Source organism: Alternaria hordeiaustralica (assembly GCF_023758085.1).
Source record: "Alternaria hordeiaustralica strain BMP 2776 chromosome Unknown scaffold_14, whole genome shotgun sequence".
Taxonomy (NCBI): Eukaryota; Fungi; Ascomycota; class Dothideomycetes; order Pleosporales; family Pleosporaceae; genus Alternaria; species Alternaria hordeiaustralica.
This window is the reverse complement of record NW_026056786.1, coordinates 649,006-668,925: the sequence shown is the minus strand read 5'-3', so window position 1 is coordinate 668,925 and position 19,920 is coordinate 649,006. Positions and strand designations below refer to the sequence as shown.

Sequence of the window (19,920 nt, the reverse complement as noted above, 5' to 3'; positions counted from 1 at the left end):
GAGCAGAGTGAGCGTGCTTCCAAAGGGTTCTTGTTATTGTTTTTGTAAGGTGTTTTGTAGGATGGGATGGACGAGCATCGGCCCCGATTGAGTGGCTGGCTATGATTGCTTGGTGTTTTGAATGGGCGTTTTTTTGTTCTTGCTTACTTTCTTCTGAGATAATCTTTTGTGTAGTCGTGGTCAATGATGAGACTATTGTCATGTTCATACTGAGCTGTTCATACTGTGTGCTTGATCATACTATCAGCGTATCCATCCAAGGGCCTATGAATTAACTGCAGACTGTACAACCGTTGTAAAAGTCAGTCGCAGTGTTTGCTCATGGTCCGCCTGACTCGTCCCGTCCCCGCAAGACAAATACTTCTTCCACCGATCCGTTATCTATTCATCATTTCAGTTCATGCCAGCCAGTGGAAAGCTCACTCTAAGCGCCGGTACAATGCCTTCAAAGAGCGTTCCAGGCCCTGCTATCAAAAGAGGAAGTGACAGCGGAAGGCAGAGGACAAAACAGGCCGTCTGCATCAATACGGTAATGGAAATGTGATGTACAGGCTTACTCCATAGCGGGAGCATGTACCAAACGTGCGGTTTCTGACAGCCGTGACGTCCTCCCAATACTTGGAATGAGGACGGATATTACCTCCACGACCGGGAGCGGGGTCTTGTCAACTACCTCGGCCGGCAGCAGAGCTTGGAATCTAACGGAGCGTCAAGCCAAATGACAGGCTGTCCATGAACTTGTCATGACGCTTATCGGTGAACTAACAGAAAAGCGTCCGTCGGCGTCTTCGGCACGTATCTTGAGTTGCCCGGCTGGTTGCATGGTGGCGGCCACGTTGGTGGAGGGTATGTAAACGTGTCACAGCCTCTTCCTTTTCACACCGATAGGATCGTCTATCAGCGTGGGCCTCCGCACGGGAGCGGAGCGGAGGAGGGAGAGGGTACTCACATGAACTAGACCATAGCTCGATGGCGTCTTCACCGTGTGCGGCAATTGAATGGAAGAGGCCGCCCTACTCCGAGAAGCTGCAGCGTCCATCTCTCCTACAGTCGCTTCGCGTGTGTGTGACCCGATGTGCTGGCTGGTGTGGTGGCCACAGCCTATAGACCAGATAGAAATGACAAACACGTGAGGTCATGTGAAGAAGAAAAACATGTGACGCGCGTTCGTAAGGGGGAGAAAGACGAGGTACGTTGCCGCAGGAAGGGAAAGTAAGAACTGAAAGGGTCGGGAAGAGAGCCCAAAGAGTGAGGCATGCTTGCCCTAATCGGCTCACCTTCCGTAGCGACTGTTCAACCATGCTCGCGCATAAAGACTCGCACCGTGACACCTGTCAGTGCTGTCAGGAACATGTCGAATCGTACGCCGTGGTACCTGAAGCGCCCAAGCTAGCCGGTGCCGTGACACTTGTCCTCATTTGCGCATCTGACCCGGAGCAGGTGTTTGGGGTCTGTCTGAGTAGATTGCCAAGGACCATGTGCATGCAAGCTCCCTGTAGTTGTTCGCCGTCCTTTTTGAATGGTTCGGCGTCGATGAATCCAATAGAGTGAATGATCTCGCTTGATCGCGGCGACTAGAAACAGGCATCGGTTCGTGCGATCCGTCTGGGTTTCCAGGTCAATGGAGTGGACTACTCCTCGGGCACTATGTTAGCACCATAGATGGAGATCGCGGAGGCATCTAGCGGACATGGGTAGTGTTGCGTGAAGATGGACCTAGTAGATAGGCAGCGGTATCGATATCGGATACCTATCTCAATTGTTGCACACCGAGAGGGGCAGGGCGAGGCTCCTCTTGTCGCACTGAGAGCATCGAATTGCGTTCTCAAGAACCAATACACCGGTGTGCAGCTAGTAAAGCGAGTATCGGTGTGGTGATGCGCGCATGCTTTTGCTGCTTTCACTGAACGTGCATCTGCTGCTCGAGTGTCGTCGTAAGTCGTCCTACCGTGTGGAAAGCGCCACAAAGCTTGATTGCATCACCGCAGCTGTCAGTCAGAACCTTCTCCGGGGTACAGAGCGTGCTCCCTCGACTACTATGTGCACCAAACGTCCTTTCGCAAGACGCTGTGTGCCCGCAATTCGTCACCTGTAACGCTCCTTGACAGTCGTTCTTGAGATATTAACCGGAAGTCGTGCTTTCTCATAGACACAATGCGAGGATCATCCTTGATTCCTTCTTGTTTTAGCGAAAAGGCACTACCAGGCGCGATCGTGAGATTGCGTTATGGAAAGCCTAACAAGATGGCAATTAAGGAGTCCGTCGTGCAAGAGTGGTTTGGTGGGGCAGCGGACCGACTGCACTCTTGCTTCCGCATCGTCAGGTTGTGTGAGACACGTCCCAACGCGGCACCCGTCGGGCACGAGGAAAGGCAATTCTGACAGCTTGGTCGTACTATTCGATGCGCCAGAGGGGGCGGAGTACCGTTCAGGCTGTGTTTTTTGAGATAGCCTTGAAGGGCTACGGGCTTTTCTCTTGTGCGTGCCGTGACGTTTGTGGAACGATCGTGAAGACAACATCGGTGAAAGCAAGAATACTGGGGTGAGCCAGTGTCTCATAGTCTTGATCGACACCAAGAAAACCAAGAGAGGTTTTTGTATAGTGGATGAATTTATGATAGTCGTGTCGCGATTTGGCACATGCTTTGCATGAGAAGGCAGTTGAGAGATAATGGAACAAATGCGTTGAGGATGTACGCGTCGCCTGAGTACGTGAGGCACGACTAGTTCAGTACATCCTCTATCGACACGTTGTCGCGCATTTTACTTTCTGGTTCTACCCAAAGAGGCACCACATCCGATGTTTCCACCTAAAAAGTAGCTGTGTTACGAGACTACATGTCGTGCTGAACAGACGCATCGCTGGATACGCTCGACTTGCGCATGGGTTCTTGGACTTGTCCCCTCGATGCTGTTCGTAGTCTGTCTCGTGCATCTGGTGCTTGCTGATGCGGTGAACAGCTTGAGGCGATGGAGTGCATGCTTCCTCTAGTCTTTCATTACTCATGGCAGACCCTGGTCAACTCTGGGAGGACGACCAACGGCGCCGATGCGTACGGTAAAACGGCTCATCAGAGGTACAAGCATGTTGACAGCGTTGTCGTACAACCAGTTCTCTTAGACGCTGGTCCTGCGACGACACCACAGCGCGCGCTCAGCATGGCGTGTGGCCGGGTTGAGATGTCTATTCACCTGCGTCATGTCCAATAGACACAGCTATCACACCAAGACATGGCTTCGCCACAAAATTGTTTTGCCTTGCTCGATGCGGGCCATAGCTTTGGACTCGGAATTGGGTGCGAACTCAAAGAGGTCGCTGGTCATGGCTCTGTACCTGCTGATGTTCGCCGCTCAATTCCAACTTGGGCTCGCCGCACCGCAGTTTCACCCTGAATAGACCTTGCTGATCGAGGTAATTCGAGCCGACTGTCATCCCACTGTGACGGCTTCTGTGTAACCAGCGGAAGCGGAAAGAATCTGGGCACATGCACAATGATCGATAGCAAGCGCCCATCTCCTCCCCATCTGAGCGCCATGCGAATGACCATCATCCTCATAATGCATTGATCCTTGGCCCAATCAGCGCAACGAGCTCGAGCGAGTCCGCTTAGGATCTCACGAAGTCACTCTTCTTTGACCGGAAGGCAGTGTGAGTTGTTCGAATCTCCCACCGCCGGCCACGCACAGTGACAGCGGGTAAGGCTGTAAGTATCCAAGCTGCTCTGCAGAACGGCACCGATTCGCCAGGAAATAGAACGAAAAAATACACAAGAGCCCTGGAGACGACTCTCATCAAGCTGTGGTCACGGGTCGCGACAGCTGGTGCAGCAACCTGGCTTTCGTCTTCTTTGAGCGGTCTGTACTGAGACATAAACACCGCCTTTCTTCGTGACCAGCCCTGCAATCAATCCGACCATATGTCAAAGCGAACGTGACAACGCGACTTGTTTGGAAAGGTCCGGTGAGGCAAGGGCCCGTCGAGAGTCCACTGTGAATGACTTCGCGTCGCAGGCAAGTGAAAGGGCTTGCATTAGAGCGCGCCATGTCTCACTACGAAGAAAAAGATATGTCTGATCCAGAAATTGCATTCAGCCTGCAATGTTTGACGGTAGACAGATTGTTGTTGCAGAGACAAGCCAGCAGTGTCTATGCTGTATACCGTATCTCGAGTATCGCCAACGGGAGCAAGGCTGAACACACACCGACAGTGTGTGCACCAATGACAGGTTCCAACGGAGTTGCAATTGTGCAGATATCCGAGATACGTGAGGAATTGGGCCACGTTTGCAACGAAAGCCAGGAGGGACGTGCGCCGTACTTCCACGGGACGCTGCAGGTAAACATTGCACCGATCCGGTTCTTTCATGCCAGGCCGACAGGGAGTATGCCAGAATAATCTGGTGTTCTCAGAAGGATTGCACGGGAACAATTTCAGTCTGAGCATGCCACTCGTACGGACTGACCAGGTACATGCGGCGTGGTGGTACAATCGCCAAGTAATTTCAGCAGCGGATACCGCTGGTGTGGACGTAGCGATGGACTAGCCTCCCACAAGCCATGTTCCGTCTGGAGATATGTATAGGTGCCAATCACGAAGCACAAAATGCCACGTCCTCCGCTGATACCGCCGGTGGCTGAAGAGTTGCTGAGCTGCTCAGCGCTGCCAGCTCGCACGTCCGCGAGCTCATTGGAAATGTTTTGGTCGGCGCATATGTCTCCTCGACAAAGGAACTCATGTATGCCCTGGTGCAGATGCAGGGTTCAGGGCGGATGTTGTGTTTGATGCCGTACGACGCTATCCCCTCGATCCCTCTTTCACTATCGCATTGTTCAGATCCCAGCACTTGCTTTCGGCAACGGCCGTTTGGTCCAATGAATGGATCCACCACGTCGTAACCTGGCAAGCCATGTAGTGTGGACGCTGGTCCACTTACACACCGGACGTAGTCTGCAAGGCGCTTGGACAAGCTTTGGCGAAGTGCGTCGCCAGGACTGAGCAACTAGCGGGCCGAAGTGAAGGCATGAGTTGACCCGTTAAGAAGCCGTGTACAGCACAAGTACCTTGCCCCAGGATACCATCCTCCTTAGTGACATTAGCCGAAAGCTCTCCCGAGAGGATAACCTGGTTCGTTTCCCTACTCTTGGTAAGGCCTGCATCTCATCTTGGTCGACAGCATCTGTACGATCGCCTCTTCTTGACACTTGCTGACTTGTCTGTCAAAGTAACTAGTCGACTGGTACTGTTGCGATAGCCGAGCAAAGTGTCCGTTGGACACCACACGAGGTCCATCCAATCGCCACGAGATCATTCCGTTTGTTGGGCGGAGCCACTGCTGTCGTATTGGGTCATCACCAACGTGTAGCGCACGTCTCCTCGCCATCATCTACTCCATCAAGCGCGTCGTCGCCCGGGCTCTCTTCAGTCGAACTCAGTACGTACGTCGCAACGACAGTCAGTTGTATCTGGTGCGGTCTGCTAATTGTAAGAAGATTTGTCGCAAGCGTCTGGTAGCCTTCGATCCACGTCCGTACTGGCCGGAGGTATACGGTGCTCATTTCGTCCTCGTGAGCATTTCGCAAACGAAAAAGACGTCAGCCTCTTCTACCCGTCGCTGCCACCCAAACCCTCTCCACTCCAAGTCGATCTTTCGTTCCACGGCAGCTTAGTCTCGCTTTCCCACCTGGTCTTTGCGTCTTCAAGTCCACCGTTCCTGCCAAGTACCGGTACCTTTCGGAAAGTACCTGCACCAACAGTCTTCGTCTCAGCAACCGGAAGGTTCGCAAGCTATCCTGATGATGAAGATATCGCAAATGCTGAACCCTATCTGTGGTGGCCGCGACGACCACCGCAGTTCGAACTCGCCGACGCCAGCTCCATATCCAGTGGCTGCAGTCTCAGAGCCAAGACGACAAAAGATTCCGAAGGACGCTCCAATCTTTTCAGAAGGTAACAGAACCGTCGGTAACGTCAACTTCCCACCACACGAGGCCGGGGAAGACCATGAATTATTGCACCAGCATCGCAGGTTCCAAATCTATCCTTTGGGTGAGATATCCAGGAAAGGTGTAAGGCACATCCCGTACAACAGCGACAAGAAGGCCTTCCACGAAAAGACTGGACGAGAAGCTTTTGAAAGTAGGTTCTGCACACCTTCCTGCTAGCTTGATGCTGACTTGGGATTAGTGTTCCAGTACACGTATAAGAGACCAGATGACGAAAAAGAGTACACTGTTGTCTGGGACTACAATGTCGGCCTCGTTCGCATGACGCCTTTCTTCAAGTCGTTGAAGTATTCAAAGGTAGGTTGCTGACCAGCCCACTAGATGAAGAGGAGACTGACTGGTGCAGACGATACCGGCCAAGGCGCTGAGAGAGAACCCTGGACTGAAGGACATCAGCTACAGTATCACCGGTGGAGCTCTGGTCTGCCAAGGTCAGTTGTTGTGATAGCAGTCATACGGATATGGGTACTGACTTCTTGTAGGCTATTGGATGCCGTACCATGCAGCCAAAGCCATAGCAGCGACATTCTGCTACGACATTCGATGGGCACTCACCCCGGTATTCGGCAACGACTTTCCTTCCGAGTGTCTGCATCCGAAGGACCCATGCTTTGCGAAGTTCCTCATTGATCCGACCATTGTGCAGTTCTGCGCGCAAGAGACGGTTCGTTTCGCGAAGCTTGGTCCTGCGTATGCTGTTCCCAAGCCCGACGCATCGTCGCTGATCGAGACACCGAAGATGCACTGCGAGCCGCCCTTGCGCAAGGAGGACCTGGTCATGCAACGGCGCGCGCGACCGACCGATATCGAGAGCGGGTATGGGACAGACACTAGTCGGCATGGCAAGTATCTCTGCTCGCCTGAAGTGTCTCCTCGCACTCAGTTCACGCCCATCAACCGCTCGCAGTCTCCATGGTCGCCACGCACAATCGGCTCTTCCCTCTTGGGCTCGCCAATCAGCTTTCAGGCGCCTCCGGGTTTACTCACGCCAACGTCGGCTCCATACGAGTACCACGTTGAAGGCTTTCGAGCGAAACGGACACATTCGAAAGTCTCTTATGACGACCGCGTCACTCGTCCCGATACAGCTACCACGGTGGACAGCGCGCACGGTTCAGAGGTGTCCGGTGGCGACGACGACCATAATCGCGATGATGTCAGGGCGGCGGAGATGTTGTTGTCGCTCTGCACTGGAGACAAGACGATGCCACCGACGAAGCGGACGCGTTGTGGTTCGAGGTTCTAGGAGCGGTGTTCCCCACCTTCCTCGCGATATCGATGACTAAAATACCGCCGGTGGTGCTTTCCTTTTCCGTCAGCCCATGACGTCTCGTAGCTTTTCCAGCGCGCATCGTCGGCACACTCGTTAAGCAACCTGCATCCAGCCTGGCTTCTTCGTTTCAAAGATATCAAGGCGCACTCGTTAAGCGATTTGCATTCAGCTAGGCTTTTTGACTTTTCAGGCGCGCTATTGGCGCTTCGGTGTCGCTCTTCGGCGTTGTTTCCCCCTATTTGTTTTTCACCAGAAAGAAAATTCATAGCATCAGGCAAGCATCCCTGCATGAGCAATATCAGGCGGTCTGGCAAACATCATACTTAAAGGTGTAGATAGGTAGATAGCTGCATCTTTTGTGCGTAATTACAATCTTGCTATGGTCATCCCGTGTCTTATGGTGTACTATCGTGTAAGCTCACTTGGAAGCTGCCTTCTGGCTCTCAATCCTCTTCCTTGTCCCATCGATAACCGCCTCTTCGTCCCAGATGTACGTCACACTCTCCTGCTTGTTGACCTCAGCGGCCCACTTGGAGAAGTTGGGTAGTGCATCGAGGCCAGAGATGATGGATTTCGGAAGCAGTTCATGCTTAGCCATGGCGTATGTGCGGATAATGAAAGGTGCCGTCAGAGCCTGCTATGTATTAGCGTCGCTCGTTATCGTCTGACAATGTACTTACCTCAGCCAACGTGACCTTCTGGCTACCTCCAAAGAATGGCTTCGCGTCCTTCAGTAGCGGCTCGATCTCCTTGGTAACAACATCCACAAACTCCTGGCTCATCTTTGCCTGCTCCTCCTTGGAGTCACACATCAGGATCTTGTAGAAGAAGCTTCCGGCCTTGCTAAACCAGGTATCGACGAAGAAGCTGATTCTCGCTCGGGTCAGAGCTGCTTCTGGGGTGCCAGATGCGGGGAGAACATGTGAGGGGTACGCATCCGCCAGGAACGTTGCGACGACGCCGGACTCTGTGATGATTTCGCCATTGAAGTTGATGGCGGGGACGAGGCCGCGCTTGAGGGTGTTAGTACTACTCAATTATATGGAAGCAGACGTAAACTTACAGGATTGATTTCAAGATACCACGGCTCCCTCGGTTTACCCAAATCAATGATAACCTCCTCATACGGAAGCCCCAACTCCTTCAGCACCACATGAGCTCGATGCGCCCAAGGACAGCGATGATTAGTGTAAAGCGTGATCTTGGGCGCATTTCCATTGACTTGAGCCATAGCGATTGATGCAGAACGTCGAAGATGATGTCAGCGCTAGGTGACAATGCGGCTGAGAATGCGGGGAGAAAACGCGGAAGATACGACAAGAGATGCCAAGTGTGAAGCTTGACTGATGCAGAACTAAGAAGCGCTTCTGAGAGAAACGGTGTTTATTTATGTTGCTATGGTTAATATCGCAACTCGGTGTTGGGCTTAGAAATCAGCATCCGCCCGGTGTGCTGGGACGGGGGTGATGCTGATATGTGGGGTATGCCGTCCGCGATGTCGTGCGCCTAACCTCCGAGCCTTTTGGCCCGGACCTCCGTGTCATGAAAGGTTGGATGCCTGATGAGCGAAAGCTCGGCGGAAGACAACGTTGCATGATGACCGAATCTTAACATGAAAGCTCCGCAAGATCGGCGGAAGACAACTGTGCCTAGTGGTGCATGCGGTTCGCCAGGGCTGGGCAGGGCGGTTTCTTACAAGCTCCGAAGACGATGCAGTCTGAGCGTTCCGAGAAACCAGCCCGACGTAGGCTTATAGAAGACTCCCATATGCGCATTGATCGGTCTCCGTGCCAAAGTGTAGTATGATGATCGAGAGCCCATGGTGTTCAGCGGATGATGCCATCGCCCTCGACCTTCCACTCCATAGCGGTCGCGTCCGTCTTCTTCTTCGCCCTGCGCTTCTCATTGCGCAGCCGCCTCTTCTCCTCTGCGTCCTTCTCCAGTTGCTCTTTGGTCATGGCCAACCTCGCATCCAGATCCGTCACCTCCATAAATTTGTCCTCGTCTCGTTTGCGCTTGAGATATCGCAGGCGTTCCCGTACTTCGTGGACTGTCGCGCGGTGGACCTCGCCCGACTGGCCTGTTGCGACCAAATGCTGCTTGCTATTCAGATGCTCGACGTACTGGATGTTGTCCCTGATGGCTGTTAGCATAGTTCATAGATTTCAGGTTTGCGACAATAGAAACGTACTTGAATGTAAGGTCGCAGGCTTGACAGTATGCGCCCGCACCACGTCCCCTCTTGCCAACAGCGGCTGCTGCTGATGTGAGGGTTTGCTTTCCGATCATCTTGCTCCAGTCTATGCGCTCCGATCTAGCCTCGGTCTGCTTCAGATCATCCGGAGTGGACGCTCTCCGCCTGTACGTCTTGCCCGCCAGCTTGGCCTCATATCGCTCTTTGCCCTCTTCACGATCTTTTGCCTCCCTGTCCTTCGCCCGCTGCGCCATCTCGTCGCGATCCCATGTTTTCCTGAAGTCTGTGTCACCGCCGCCAGACGTTCCGTATGCGCCTGCTTTTCCGCTCATGATGGGCGACTCGGTCAAATACGCCGTTTGCGATCGCGTGTATGTGTCGGTCGATTGTTCAGAATCAGGCGGCAGTCAAGTTACTCAGTAAGTCGCGTGGTACCGTGCGGAATTTGTGTGGTCAGGTTGGTGGTGATGTGTCTAAGGATTTCTACAAGCTCAAGTCGCGACTTTCCAAACCATGGGTGCACGGACTTACGTAGCGGAAGGTGCCTGAGGCATCCATGGATGTGCCATCCGCTATCGCCCAACATCATACTAAAGAATCATCGAACTTTGATTGTATTCGAAAAGACTATAGGAGTAGATTTAGGCTCAGGGACATGTTGAAGATCTGATAGTACCCGCTGTGAATGAAACTCCTATGAAAGAACACTCCTCGCTATGCTTGATTTCGCTTGTGAATATAGAGCGGTCGCAATACCAGAAACGCGACCGAATTCAATAGCACCAGTACATGTGACAGTATGTCTGTGCCACTCCTTATTTTTTTCATTGCTTCGAAAGCTTCTTATGCCTGCAACAGCAGTACTACCCACCACCATCCGTTCCAGTGAACGTGACAGGACGTTCTGAAGTGAGCATAAAAAACAAACGGAAAGAAAGTAGACGTCCAGCGATTTAGTATCCGTAGGGATCGGGCGGCCGAGGATACGACCCGTTGTGGTGGATTGGCGGAGTCGGCACAGCAGGAGGTGGCACTCCACGCATCACTCTGAGAGCCATGTGTTGCTGCGGCACTGATCCCTCCCTCTCCCGTCGCTTCTTCTTCTTCTGTTTGACTCCATACCCTACATCCGCGTAGCCTGCCGCGGCGAAGGGTGGTTCAACGACTTCTCGAGAGCGATCGTCCGGCAGTCTGAGCTCGACAAGGCTGTAGAAGTAGTCCAGCACTTCTGGATATCGCAGCACCGATGCGCGCCAGTCGGCGTCGATACCGCGCTTGAGTTCCGCGTGCGCCTCTGCGATCTGTGTCTGCAACGTCGCAACGTACATGGGGTGTATCGGCGGGTGGCCAGAGTATCGCATGTAGACCTCGTAGTTCGGGAGGGAGGCTAGGTATGATGAGTGCGCTTGCTTGCGTGTCGAGGTCAATCTTTCGAATGCGTTGAGGATATGCTGGCGCGCATTGTTGATTACCCAGTCTCTACACATGGTCAGCACGTACTTCAAGGAGCGGATCTGGATCATACCGTATCTCAGCCATGCGATCTTCCATAGCACGCGCCTCAGCCTGCTTGACGGCTATTTGTAGCCGCTCCGATTCGCAGGAGCATTCAGGATACGGCGGCGCATTGCAGATGGCACAGTTGGGAGCTGCATCCATTTCGTGGGTAGCAAATTGGTGAGCCACTGCTAATCATCGTCGGTCCAGAGTGGGCCGTACACGTTAAGAAGCTGCCTCGGAGCTCGCTGCAGAGGCAGAGTGAGGCTGCGGTATGGAGTATCGTCGGTTTAAAACAAGCCCTAGGCGGATGCTCGCGCTTGGGTAATCAGGCACAGGCGGTGACAAGTGACATGTTACATGACGAGCAATGTGGATGCCAGTGACGGGGACTGGCTAGCTTCGGGCAGCTTATGGGCGGATTGATGTATTGGACAGACGTGCGGATGCGTTATGAGTTGGCAGAATCGCTAAGGTCCGCTCGACACCCAACCTCGCGCTATGCCAAGACTGTCTACATATAACAGTCCAGAGTCCGAGGAGTCCATCGGAAGCTAGGCACATGTCGACTAACATGCTTCACCGTCTTATGGTGATGGAGGACAGCCTTGATCGTGAATCCATGGATGTGTCTGCGTGGCACATGTCAGTACTCGATCTTCGCATCAGGTTACCCCGCCTTCGCTTCCAGCCTTGTCCGACCCCTCAATGCTCTCCGATCAGGACCAGCGCAAGTGTGCTCCGTATCCAAAGCTATCAGAGACGTGATATGTGAGTGATATGCATCGTTGTGGTACCTGAAAAGCAACGTGAGACCGATGGTTGGGTGCTTTAGGGCGTCACCTATGCGCTATTCGCGATTTGCTTGAGTTGTTAAGCATTAAGCGATGTCGACTCACCGTCAGTTCTACTCTCAGCTCGTTCCGATGTGTGTCTGATCTATGGGCGGTCGATGCTCCGTATCGGTTGGACTTCCTGGCACGCGAGGTAGGCTGAGTGACCCAGGGCATGGAGAAACCTGTGCGTGGAATACCCGTACTTTGAGTGAGTGAGTGAGACGATTTCTCCAGAAGTCATGTACAGCTTCAAAGTAAAAGAGCCCCTTCGATGCGTTTGCCGACCACTAAGCCTGACAGATGTTCTGTTGTTATATTCTGTAGGTGCCTCCCTAACACGGCAGGCTTCGTGACGTCACGCGTCACTCTTGCCAAAGCTAGCTTCTTTCATCCGTGAGAACAACGAGAAACTCCATGCGCTTCTTGGACGTCAGGTCACAACTATTATCACGTTCTACAGCCTGGGCCCTATTCAAGACGACAGCTTCCGCGTACTGGACGGGTCAAGTCCTCCCGAACAGCCGCCAATCCTTCGGTCCCTACGTTCAAATTTTCGCCGACCTTCGCAAACCTCCGATGAACGGTGCCAGTTGACCGCTTGCTGCATGGCGTGCATATTTCGATACGTGACGGCTGCGGTTGCCGATTTCGCATCCTCCGCAAAGTCTTCCGAGCCTGGAGCGGCACCCCATTCCAACATGCAGTGCGCCCAAACGGTCTGCTATCTTCTAGATCCTCGACGACCAATGGCAAACCTGCCACAAGAGCTAGAGGATGACTTCCGCCATGTTCGTGCATCGCGCAGAACCGATGTGGGGTATGTCAGCTTCAGCTTTGCTGGGGTTCAATAGCCCGGTAATATTCGCGTCTTTGTATTGTTGGACTGTCGCAACGTCTCACATCCTCGCAAAACTGTGTAGGAGACTTTAAAACGACGTCGACTTCCATCAATTTGTACATACGTCCTGGTCAATTGTTTACCTCCAGCCTCCGCATCGAGTGTCCAACACCGCGATGTCATGCTAATGACTCAGCGGTACGAACGCGTTCTCTATCGGATGACTAGGCCGCTCAAGACTGGCTAATCTGTATCCTGCACGCGCACGGACTGCGCCCTTCAACTCGACATCCTTCAGAATACGGTTTAGCGTCTATAGAAAGTGTGCAGTGCTTTCTTTGGCATGGTCCTAAAGATGAGTCCAAGCCAGCAGTCATACTTAGCAACCATACTTCCGCAACGACATCTTGCGCCTTATTGTCAAATCCGTACGGAGGGCGTGCATTTGCCTTCTTTCCCCTCACGAGCCATTGGCACCAACCAATACGATTAACCAATACGATTGATTGATCTTGCAAGCCGGACCACGCGCCACCATCATGGCGACGCCTAGTGCCGCCTTCGATATGGCAGACTTTGTCGATTTCGGCGAAACAGGCATGCCCAACGTGTCACAAGAAGCTTCTTACGGCGTGTCTGAGACGGCACTACCCCAGAAGTGAGTGCCCCGCGTATCCCGTCCAATCATATACCCCGTCATGATACTTGTATACTTGCAGAATAGCAAGGATAGTGGTTCATAATTGCGAAACTCTGCGTGTATGGTTCTGACACCAACTAGCTCTTTACTGGATGATAAATCTGGAGAGCTGGAGAACTCCGACAGTATCCAACCTGCAAGTGCAGAGTTCAATACGAACTTTAGTAGCTGGATTCCGACTTATCAAAAGGCTGTCCAGCCTTGCGAGTACTGTCGATCGAAATCTCTCGAATGCTTTATCTTCAACGCCGATGGCTCCAAGCGACCCGGATGTTCGCCATGCAACGCTTTGTTTCGACCATGCAGCTTCAGCAACCCTGAGCGGATGCCAGGTATGCGCCAGAGGACTGCGCTGGACACCTTAGACGTCGTGGCAGAGAACGACATTCGACATGTCGGTGGACTCACTGGTAAGAAGCAGATGCGATCGCTAGGTCACCTAGGTCCGATCGAAGATGGAAGGGAGGATGACGAAGGTCCCAAGAAGGGTGCTGCAGCTGCTCGCTTTCCACGAGCGGCTGTGAAGGTGCTCAAAGACTGGATGCTCATGCATATCGAACACCCATACCCGACCGACGAAGAAAAGGAGACCCTGAAGCAGCAGACTGGCCTATCGGTCGGCCAAATCTCCAACTGGATGGCGAACACAAGGCGAAGGCAGAAGGCTCGGCCCAAGCGAAGCGCTTCGCCAAGTCTTCGACCATCAACAGAAGCTATCAACATCCCAGCAGGCAAGACCTGGGAAAGCATGAGTACGTATTCCGAGTCTGGTTTCACAAGATCGCACAAAACTCTGGCTTCGTCCTCCACCGGAAAGTTCATCACTTTTCGTGTGGGTGACAGGCGTTCAGAGGATAGAGACAGGGACCCAGACACTAGCACAATGGCTCAAATGCCGGTGCTTCAGCAGCAGGAATGTTTCGGTTAACTCTCGACAGATCCGTTCGAACGATGGAAGCACTCTCCTCCTGAGAACGAACCTGCGCCGATGAACGCTATCGCGCACGCTGTTGAGACTTTCGACCTGCCTCAAACGGAGAGCTCGAGTAGTAGCTATCGCAAGGATATCTCTAATGATAGCACCGGAAGCTTCTCTGTGTTCAGAGCACCCTCTATCTCCTCATTGGAGACCCGCCCTACCAACGTGTCGTCTGGCTCTTTTGGATCTCACAACTCAGCTTACTCGCATGGTTCGCGTCACTCCCTGGGCTCGTTGAACAGCTTGAAGTCCAAGGAAAGGCGAAGGCGTCGTCGCATTCCCACCCGAGCGCCCAAGGCTGGTCCTGACGAAGGGCAACGGATCTTCCAGTGCACGTTCTGCACTGACACATTCAAGTCCAAATATGATTGGTGAGTTTGTTCCTGCATTCTCGCGAGGCAATGGCCACTCTGAAGCCGACAAATTCCTTCAACATCAAGTCAAGGCCTGATTGGTCGCATCGTCGTCCTTCCGCTATCCCACGTTCTCGTCGAGTGGCCTTTTTTATGTTTGGTCATTACAACTAGGATACCATGCGGATGTTAAATATGGCAAATATGGCAAATGACAACAAACTGACACTTCACAGGTCACGGCACGAGAAAAGTCTTCACTTATCACTGGAGAAGTGGTTATGTGCACCTCTTGGTGAGATTGTCGCCGACAAAGCTACCGGAAAGCCCAGATGCGTCTACTGCGATGAGCTAGATCCCAGCGAAGACCATCTAGCCACGCACAACCACTCCGCCTGTTACGAGAAGGGCCCGGAATCCCGAACATTCTACCGGAAAGACCATCTTCGACAACACTTGCGACTCATGCACGGTTGCAAGATGATCTCCAGTATGGACACATGGAAGTCTGAAGCGCAATACATCAAATCTCGTTGCGGATTTTGCGGGATGAACTTTGACAAGTGGCAAGACCGCCTCGACCATTTGGCGAAAGAGTTCCGCAACGGTGCACACATGAAGAACTGGAAGGGATGCAGGGGCTTAGACCCTCATGTCGCTATCCATGTCACGAACGCGATGCCACCTTATCTCATCGCCAACGAAAGCAAATCGCCATTCCCGTTCTCAGCATCCAACACTGCGAGCCTCAAGGTACGTACCATTGTGGCGATCATGTGGACTGCGCACAATAGGCTGACTTGTCAACAGCAGCTTAACCTGTCCGTTGATAATAAGGACCTTGAATACCTTTTACCGAACGTTGATGATATCGACTACACGAACAACCTGTCTGCAGCATACCAGCCTGGCAGTGATCCCTCCACTATTGGACCCATCGTCCTGACGACACCCAAAGACTATTCTCCTTCCAAGGCCCCCGTTGACAACCCGAACGCAACCTGCTGGGAGATCCTCACGCTACAACTGGGCCGTTTCGCACGAGAGCACATCGCAAAGCACGGTTCCGCAAACTTGACCGACGAAGTATTACAAGCAGAGTCCCGTCGTATCCTCTATGATGACGATGATCCATGGAACCAAACATCTGCGGATAACCCCGAATGGCTGAACTTGTTCAAGAAAGCACATGGCATCAACTGCCAAACCCCAATAAAGAGTATGTGAAGTCTATTCCTGTATGCCTCACAACTGTGTCTGACATTCAAATAGACATCAATGGAGAACACGAAATATTCGAAGATCTCGGCATCAACTACGGCTCCGCATTAGATCCAAGCTTCGACGTGAGCAACTTCGCCTGCACCTCAATGTCGCAGAACGATCCTTTGCGCGCCCTATCTTACGAATTCGCGCTATCCGGCTCTGTAGGCGCCGTCCAAGGCCATGCGCGACAACTTTCCTCGGGTCGCCAAACACCCTACAGCGTACCAGGACTAACCGGATCGCCTACCTCACCAGCATCGTATGCGCCTATCACGACGACTTCGAGCGCAGACAACTTACTAGGTTTCTGTGAGCCCATCTCAGAACTCGCGTGCACAGGAGCCGGTACTTGTCGCGGCGAGCAAGGCGAGATCGGCTTCTCGATTAAGACTGCTGGGTTACCGAAGAGGAGGTACTGGCTCGATGATTCGACTGCGCATCTGGCGCCGTTCACATCCAGTGCTAGCGAACAGCCCATGATTGACGGTTTGACTGCGGGTGGGCCTACTGTCGACGACTTCCAATTCCCATCGTGGGATCAACTGCCAGAGGATTTCCAGAACCCAACGAGCAGCGCGGACTTTGACTCTACTATTCCTGTTACGACTACTGGTGTTGGTATGGCGGGTGTTGAGGGTACTGATGCGATGCCCTGGGATGATATGGATTTTGCTATGGATTTGGATACGGATATGGATCTGGGTCTTAACCAGGTATGAGGTTGATGGGCTCTCAGGCTGTCATTTGATGATCATGTTCCTTCCACATGGTGAAAGAATTCTCTGTTTTCTTCGGGCTCGGGAATGCAGGCGTACACTCGGGGTAAAACATCTTAGCTTTTTGCAGCCAAGGTTGACGCAGAGATAAAGATCTAATGATCATAATTACATCGCATATCCCTTGTTATACCCCCAACATCCCTTTCCGCTATTCTCATTACCACTTTTGTCTCCTTACATAATCTATCGTCATTGTCCGGCGTTCCACAACGCACCTACCCATCACACCACATACACGTAGCTGCCAATACACCGCATACTCCACCCTACAATTCATAATCCCATACGACTAAATCTTACTTCCCAATCATCCTTCTTCGCCCTCTTGATTTTTCTGTTTTATTTACTATGAAATTGAAAATGACATCATCAATCACCAAACATCATCCTGGCGTTGTGGCGGGTAAGCTCCATTCCTATCCCCATCACATACTGCTTACTAATTCTGGATTTCTAGAGTGGTTATCGCGTTAGACTTGAAATCTAATTCCTTAGGGAGCGTCAGTTCGAGTCTGGCCAACGTCGAGTTTCTTTTTTGCTGGGTTGTGCGACATGGAGGTGGGAAAGTCTTGGGGTTGAGGTGTGTTCAAAGGAGAATTTTTGGCTAGGAGATGCATGGGGGACTTGGATCATAACACTGCTCTTGTGGAAGAGGCTTCTCTTTGGCCTAGGTAGCATCTATGGTCGTCCTTTTTATGATTTGATCTACATACCATAATTCTTGTACGTCTCTAAAGTTGATCCGCGCTGACTCTCTGAACAATAATACCCGACGCCGCGCCACCTCCGTTACAGATAACAGCAGCGCCATATTGTCCAACCTGCAGCTGATGTAGCAGCGTAACCAATATCCTGCTTCCAGAGCTACCCAGCGCGTGTCCCAGCGCAATAGCACCACCCCTTGGGTTTACATTGTCGGTGCCGAGACCGAGGATCTTGGCGTTGGCCTTGATGACGGCGGCAAAGGCCTCGTTGAACTCCCAGATGGCGATGTCGTTCTTTGAGAGGCCGGATTGCTTGAGGAGTTTCTCGACGCAGGAGGCGGGGGCGACGGGGAAGTCGATGGGGTCTAAGTGATGTTAGTAAGGGTGGGTGGTGGGAGGAGGATGGGGGTACGTACCAACAGCGGCATCGGCGTAGGTGACGACCTTTGCTAGTACGCGGCTGTCCTTGCCGTATTTCTGGGCGATTTCCTTGCTTCCTAGTATCAGAGCTGATGCGCCGTCACTGAGAGGTGAGCTGTTGGCTGCCGTGACTGAGCCGTCTGGTCCCTTCTCGAAGGCTGGCTTTAGTGTGGAGACCTTGTCCAGCTTCAGCTTGTTGTACTGCTCGTCCTCGGAGATGATGGTCTCGCCCTTCTTCGACTTGACAGTGACGGGCACAATCTCTTCCTTGAAGAGTCCGTCCTTGTATGCCTGCTGTGCGCGCTTGTAGGTCTCGATCGCGTAGTCGTCCTGGTCCTGCCTTGAGACTTCGTACTTCTTGGCTGTGTTCTCCGCACAGTTGCCCATGTGGATCTGGTTGTAGACATCCCATAGTCCGTCGGCGATTAGGCCGTCTTGCAGCTTCTGGTGGCCGAATGCTGGTTGTTGGCTCGCCCTGTTCAAGTAGTATGGTACTCGCGTCATGTTCTCCATGCCACCAGCCACTTGCGCTTCCGCTTGTCCGAGCTCGATAGTCGAGGCAGCGATGTTGACTGCCTTCAGACCGGATGCGCATACTTTGTTGATGGTCGTGGCTTCGATGTTGGTGGGTAGGCCGGCGAAGATGGCAGCTTGACGCGCTGGTGCTTGTCCGACGCCTCCGGAGAGGACGTTGCCCATGTAGACGGCATCGATCGAGGATATCGGAACTTTCGACTTTTCGAGGGCGGACTTGATGGCTGTGGCGCCGAGTTGGGTCGCGGATACGGTGGTGAAGTTGCCATTGAACTATGAGTTGTTTAGCAGCTGCCATGGCTTGGGATGATGGTCTACTAACCACTGCAGTTGGTGTTCGGCTGGCACTTATGATGTATGCATCGCGAATTTCTTTCCTCTGCGGCGCAGAGCTGCTGAACTGTCTTTGGATGCTGGCCAGCCGTTGTTGAGGCCGCGAAGCCATTCTCATGGATGTGCGTAGGGCAGAAGACGACATGGCTGGAAAACAGTATTTCCAAATTTCGAAGTTTAACGGTCAGAATGCGGAGAAAAGGACTCTAACGAGCAGAAGCGTGGTTGTCACATGGCGGCAACAGTTCCGTGGCTAAGATGCGGGCGGCGGGATGTGGAGGATACGCGCTCTGACGTCTATGCCGAGGTTCGGCAGCACACGGCACCGCCCGGCTTAGTCGCCCTCTCGAACTCTCCTCCTTCCCCATACCAAGTGGTGAACCGACAGACCTCCAAGCTTCAATCTACGTTATGTCACGTTACCGTAGAATTTTTGCAAGTCCAGCGTCGACGCAGCCGACTACATCGGTCACATCTTGAAAAAGATTTACTTCGTACAACGCAAACATGCTTCACCCCAGCCAATATGTCACAAACGCGAACATGTCACGAACCTGCTCTTCACCATAGCCACGCGTGACCACGACGGCCACGCAGTATGGTGTACCTTATGAATTGGCTTGCTAGAGCTCAGCTGTACTCCAAGACCCACCTACTCTTTCGAAAAGCTAGCATCATGTGTTTGTACAGGGAATTGTTGATCGAGCACAGTCACCCGCATGATGACAGTTGACAGGATTGTCGTAGGGACACCCGTCTTACGCGTTGTGATATTTCGATACCACAACATTTATTGACGCGCAATTCTCTTTCGCTCACCGGTTAGCTCCCGGCGGTCACGCGTTCATACCGGAGACGATTGCTTCGAAATTGTTCTGTCATCTTCCTACTGTCCGTCTCTTGTTCTATTCGTCGTCAAAATCTCTTCACCGCCTGTACGGGTATCTGCACGATTGTACCTGCGTCAACATCGTAATACAACGATTGCCTCGCCATATTAGCTGCTGTGCCACGCCGGACAAGCGGGGCTCAACCCTACCTTGCAGTCTCAAGAAGTCATTCTGCTATAACGGGCACGTTACTCCTCACATGATTTATGAGATCATCCAGATATCCATAGGAGATGGCCTGCCGTCACATCCGCGATCAGACACAGCCACCTTAGTTTGGGTCGCAGCATCGTACAGATAGCAGCGCCTTCTAGTTTTGGC

General features: G+C 52.6%; 7 protein-coding genes and 1 non-coding gene across 8 annotated transcripts; 4 read left to right on the top strand and 4 right to left on the bottom strand.

Annotated features, from left to right (window-relative positions):
• Positions 1-6,464: 6,464 nt before the first annotated feature.
• Positions 6,465-7,249, top strand: J4E84_007036 (uncharacterized protein; the record flags this gene model as incomplete). The annotated part of the gene is given in 2 exon segments (XM_049389622.1): positions 6,465-6,468; positions 6,486-7,249. The coding sequence occupies 2 exon segments, from the start codon at positions 6,465-6,467 to the stop codon at positions 7,247-7,249; spliced, it is 768 nt and encodes a 255-aa protein (XP_049242815.1).
• A 445-nt stretch (positions 7,250-7,694) lies between these two features.
• Positions 7,695-8,507, bottom strand: J4E84_007035 (uncharacterized protein; the record flags this gene model as incomplete). The annotated part of the gene is made up of 3 exons (XM_049389621.1): positions 7,695-7,910; positions 7,957-8,289; positions 8,340-8,507. 3 exons carry the CDS (start codon positions 8,505-8,507, stop codon positions 7,695-7,697), a joined length of 717 nt encoding a protein of 238 aa, XP_049242814.1.
• A 595-nt stretch (positions 8,508-9,102) lies between these two features.
• J4E84_007034 (uncharacterized protein) lies at positions 9,103-9,802 on the bottom strand (the record flags this gene model as incomplete). The annotated part of the gene is made up of 2 exons (XM_049389620.1): positions 9,103-9,412; positions 9,468-9,802. The coding sequence occupies 2 exons, from the start codon at positions 9,800-9,802 to the stop codon at positions 9,103-9,105; spliced, it is 645 nt and encodes a 214-aa protein (XP_049242813.1).
• Positions 9,803-10,423: 621 nt separating this feature from the next.
• Positions 10,424-11,129, bottom strand: J4E84_007033 (uncharacterized protein; the record flags this gene model as incomplete). Its single annotated transcript, XM_049389619.1, has 2 exons — positions 10,424-10,949; positions 10,996-11,129. 2 exons carry the CDS (start codon positions 11,127-11,129, stop codon positions 10,424-10,426), a joined length of 660 nt encoding a protein of 219 aa, XP_049242812.1.
• A 2,210-nt stretch (positions 11,130-13,339) lies between these two features.
• J4E84_007032 (uncharacterized protein) lies at positions 13,340-14,269 on the top strand (the record flags this gene model as incomplete). Its single annotated transcript, XM_049389618.1, has 3 exons — positions 13,340-13,348; positions 13,370-13,376; positions 13,674-14,269. 3 exons carry the CDS (start codon positions 13,340-13,342, stop codon positions 14,267-14,269), a joined length of 612 nt encoding a protein of 203 aa, XP_049242811.1.
• Positions 14,270-14,853: 584 nt separating this feature from the next.
• On the top strand, positions 14,854-16,658 carry J4E84_007031 (uncharacterized protein; the record flags this gene model as incomplete). Its single annotated transcript, XM_049389617.1, has 4 exons — positions 14,854-14,861; positions 14,910-15,426; positions 15,484-15,892; positions 15,946-16,658. The coding sequence occupies 4 exons, from the start codon at positions 14,854-14,856 to the stop codon at positions 16,656-16,658; spliced, it is 1,647 nt and encodes a 548-aa protein (XP_049242810.1).
• Positions 16,659-17,166: 508 nt separating this feature from the next.
• Positions 17,167-17,243, top strand: J4E84_007030. The gene has a single exon. It is a non-coding gene; the product is annotated as a tRNA-Ser (tRNA).
• A 206-nt stretch (positions 17,244-17,449) lies between these two features.
• On the bottom strand, positions 17,450-18,821 carry J4E84_007029 (uncharacterized protein; the record flags this gene model as incomplete). Its single annotated transcript, XM_049389616.1, has 3 exons — positions 17,450-17,787; positions 17,839-18,649; positions 18,699-18,821. The coding sequence occupies 3 exons, from the start codon at positions 18,819-18,821 to the stop codon at positions 17,450-17,452; spliced, it is 1,272 nt and encodes a 423-aa protein (XP_049242809.1).
• Between the last annotated feature and the right edge of the window lie 1,099 nt (positions 18,822-19,920).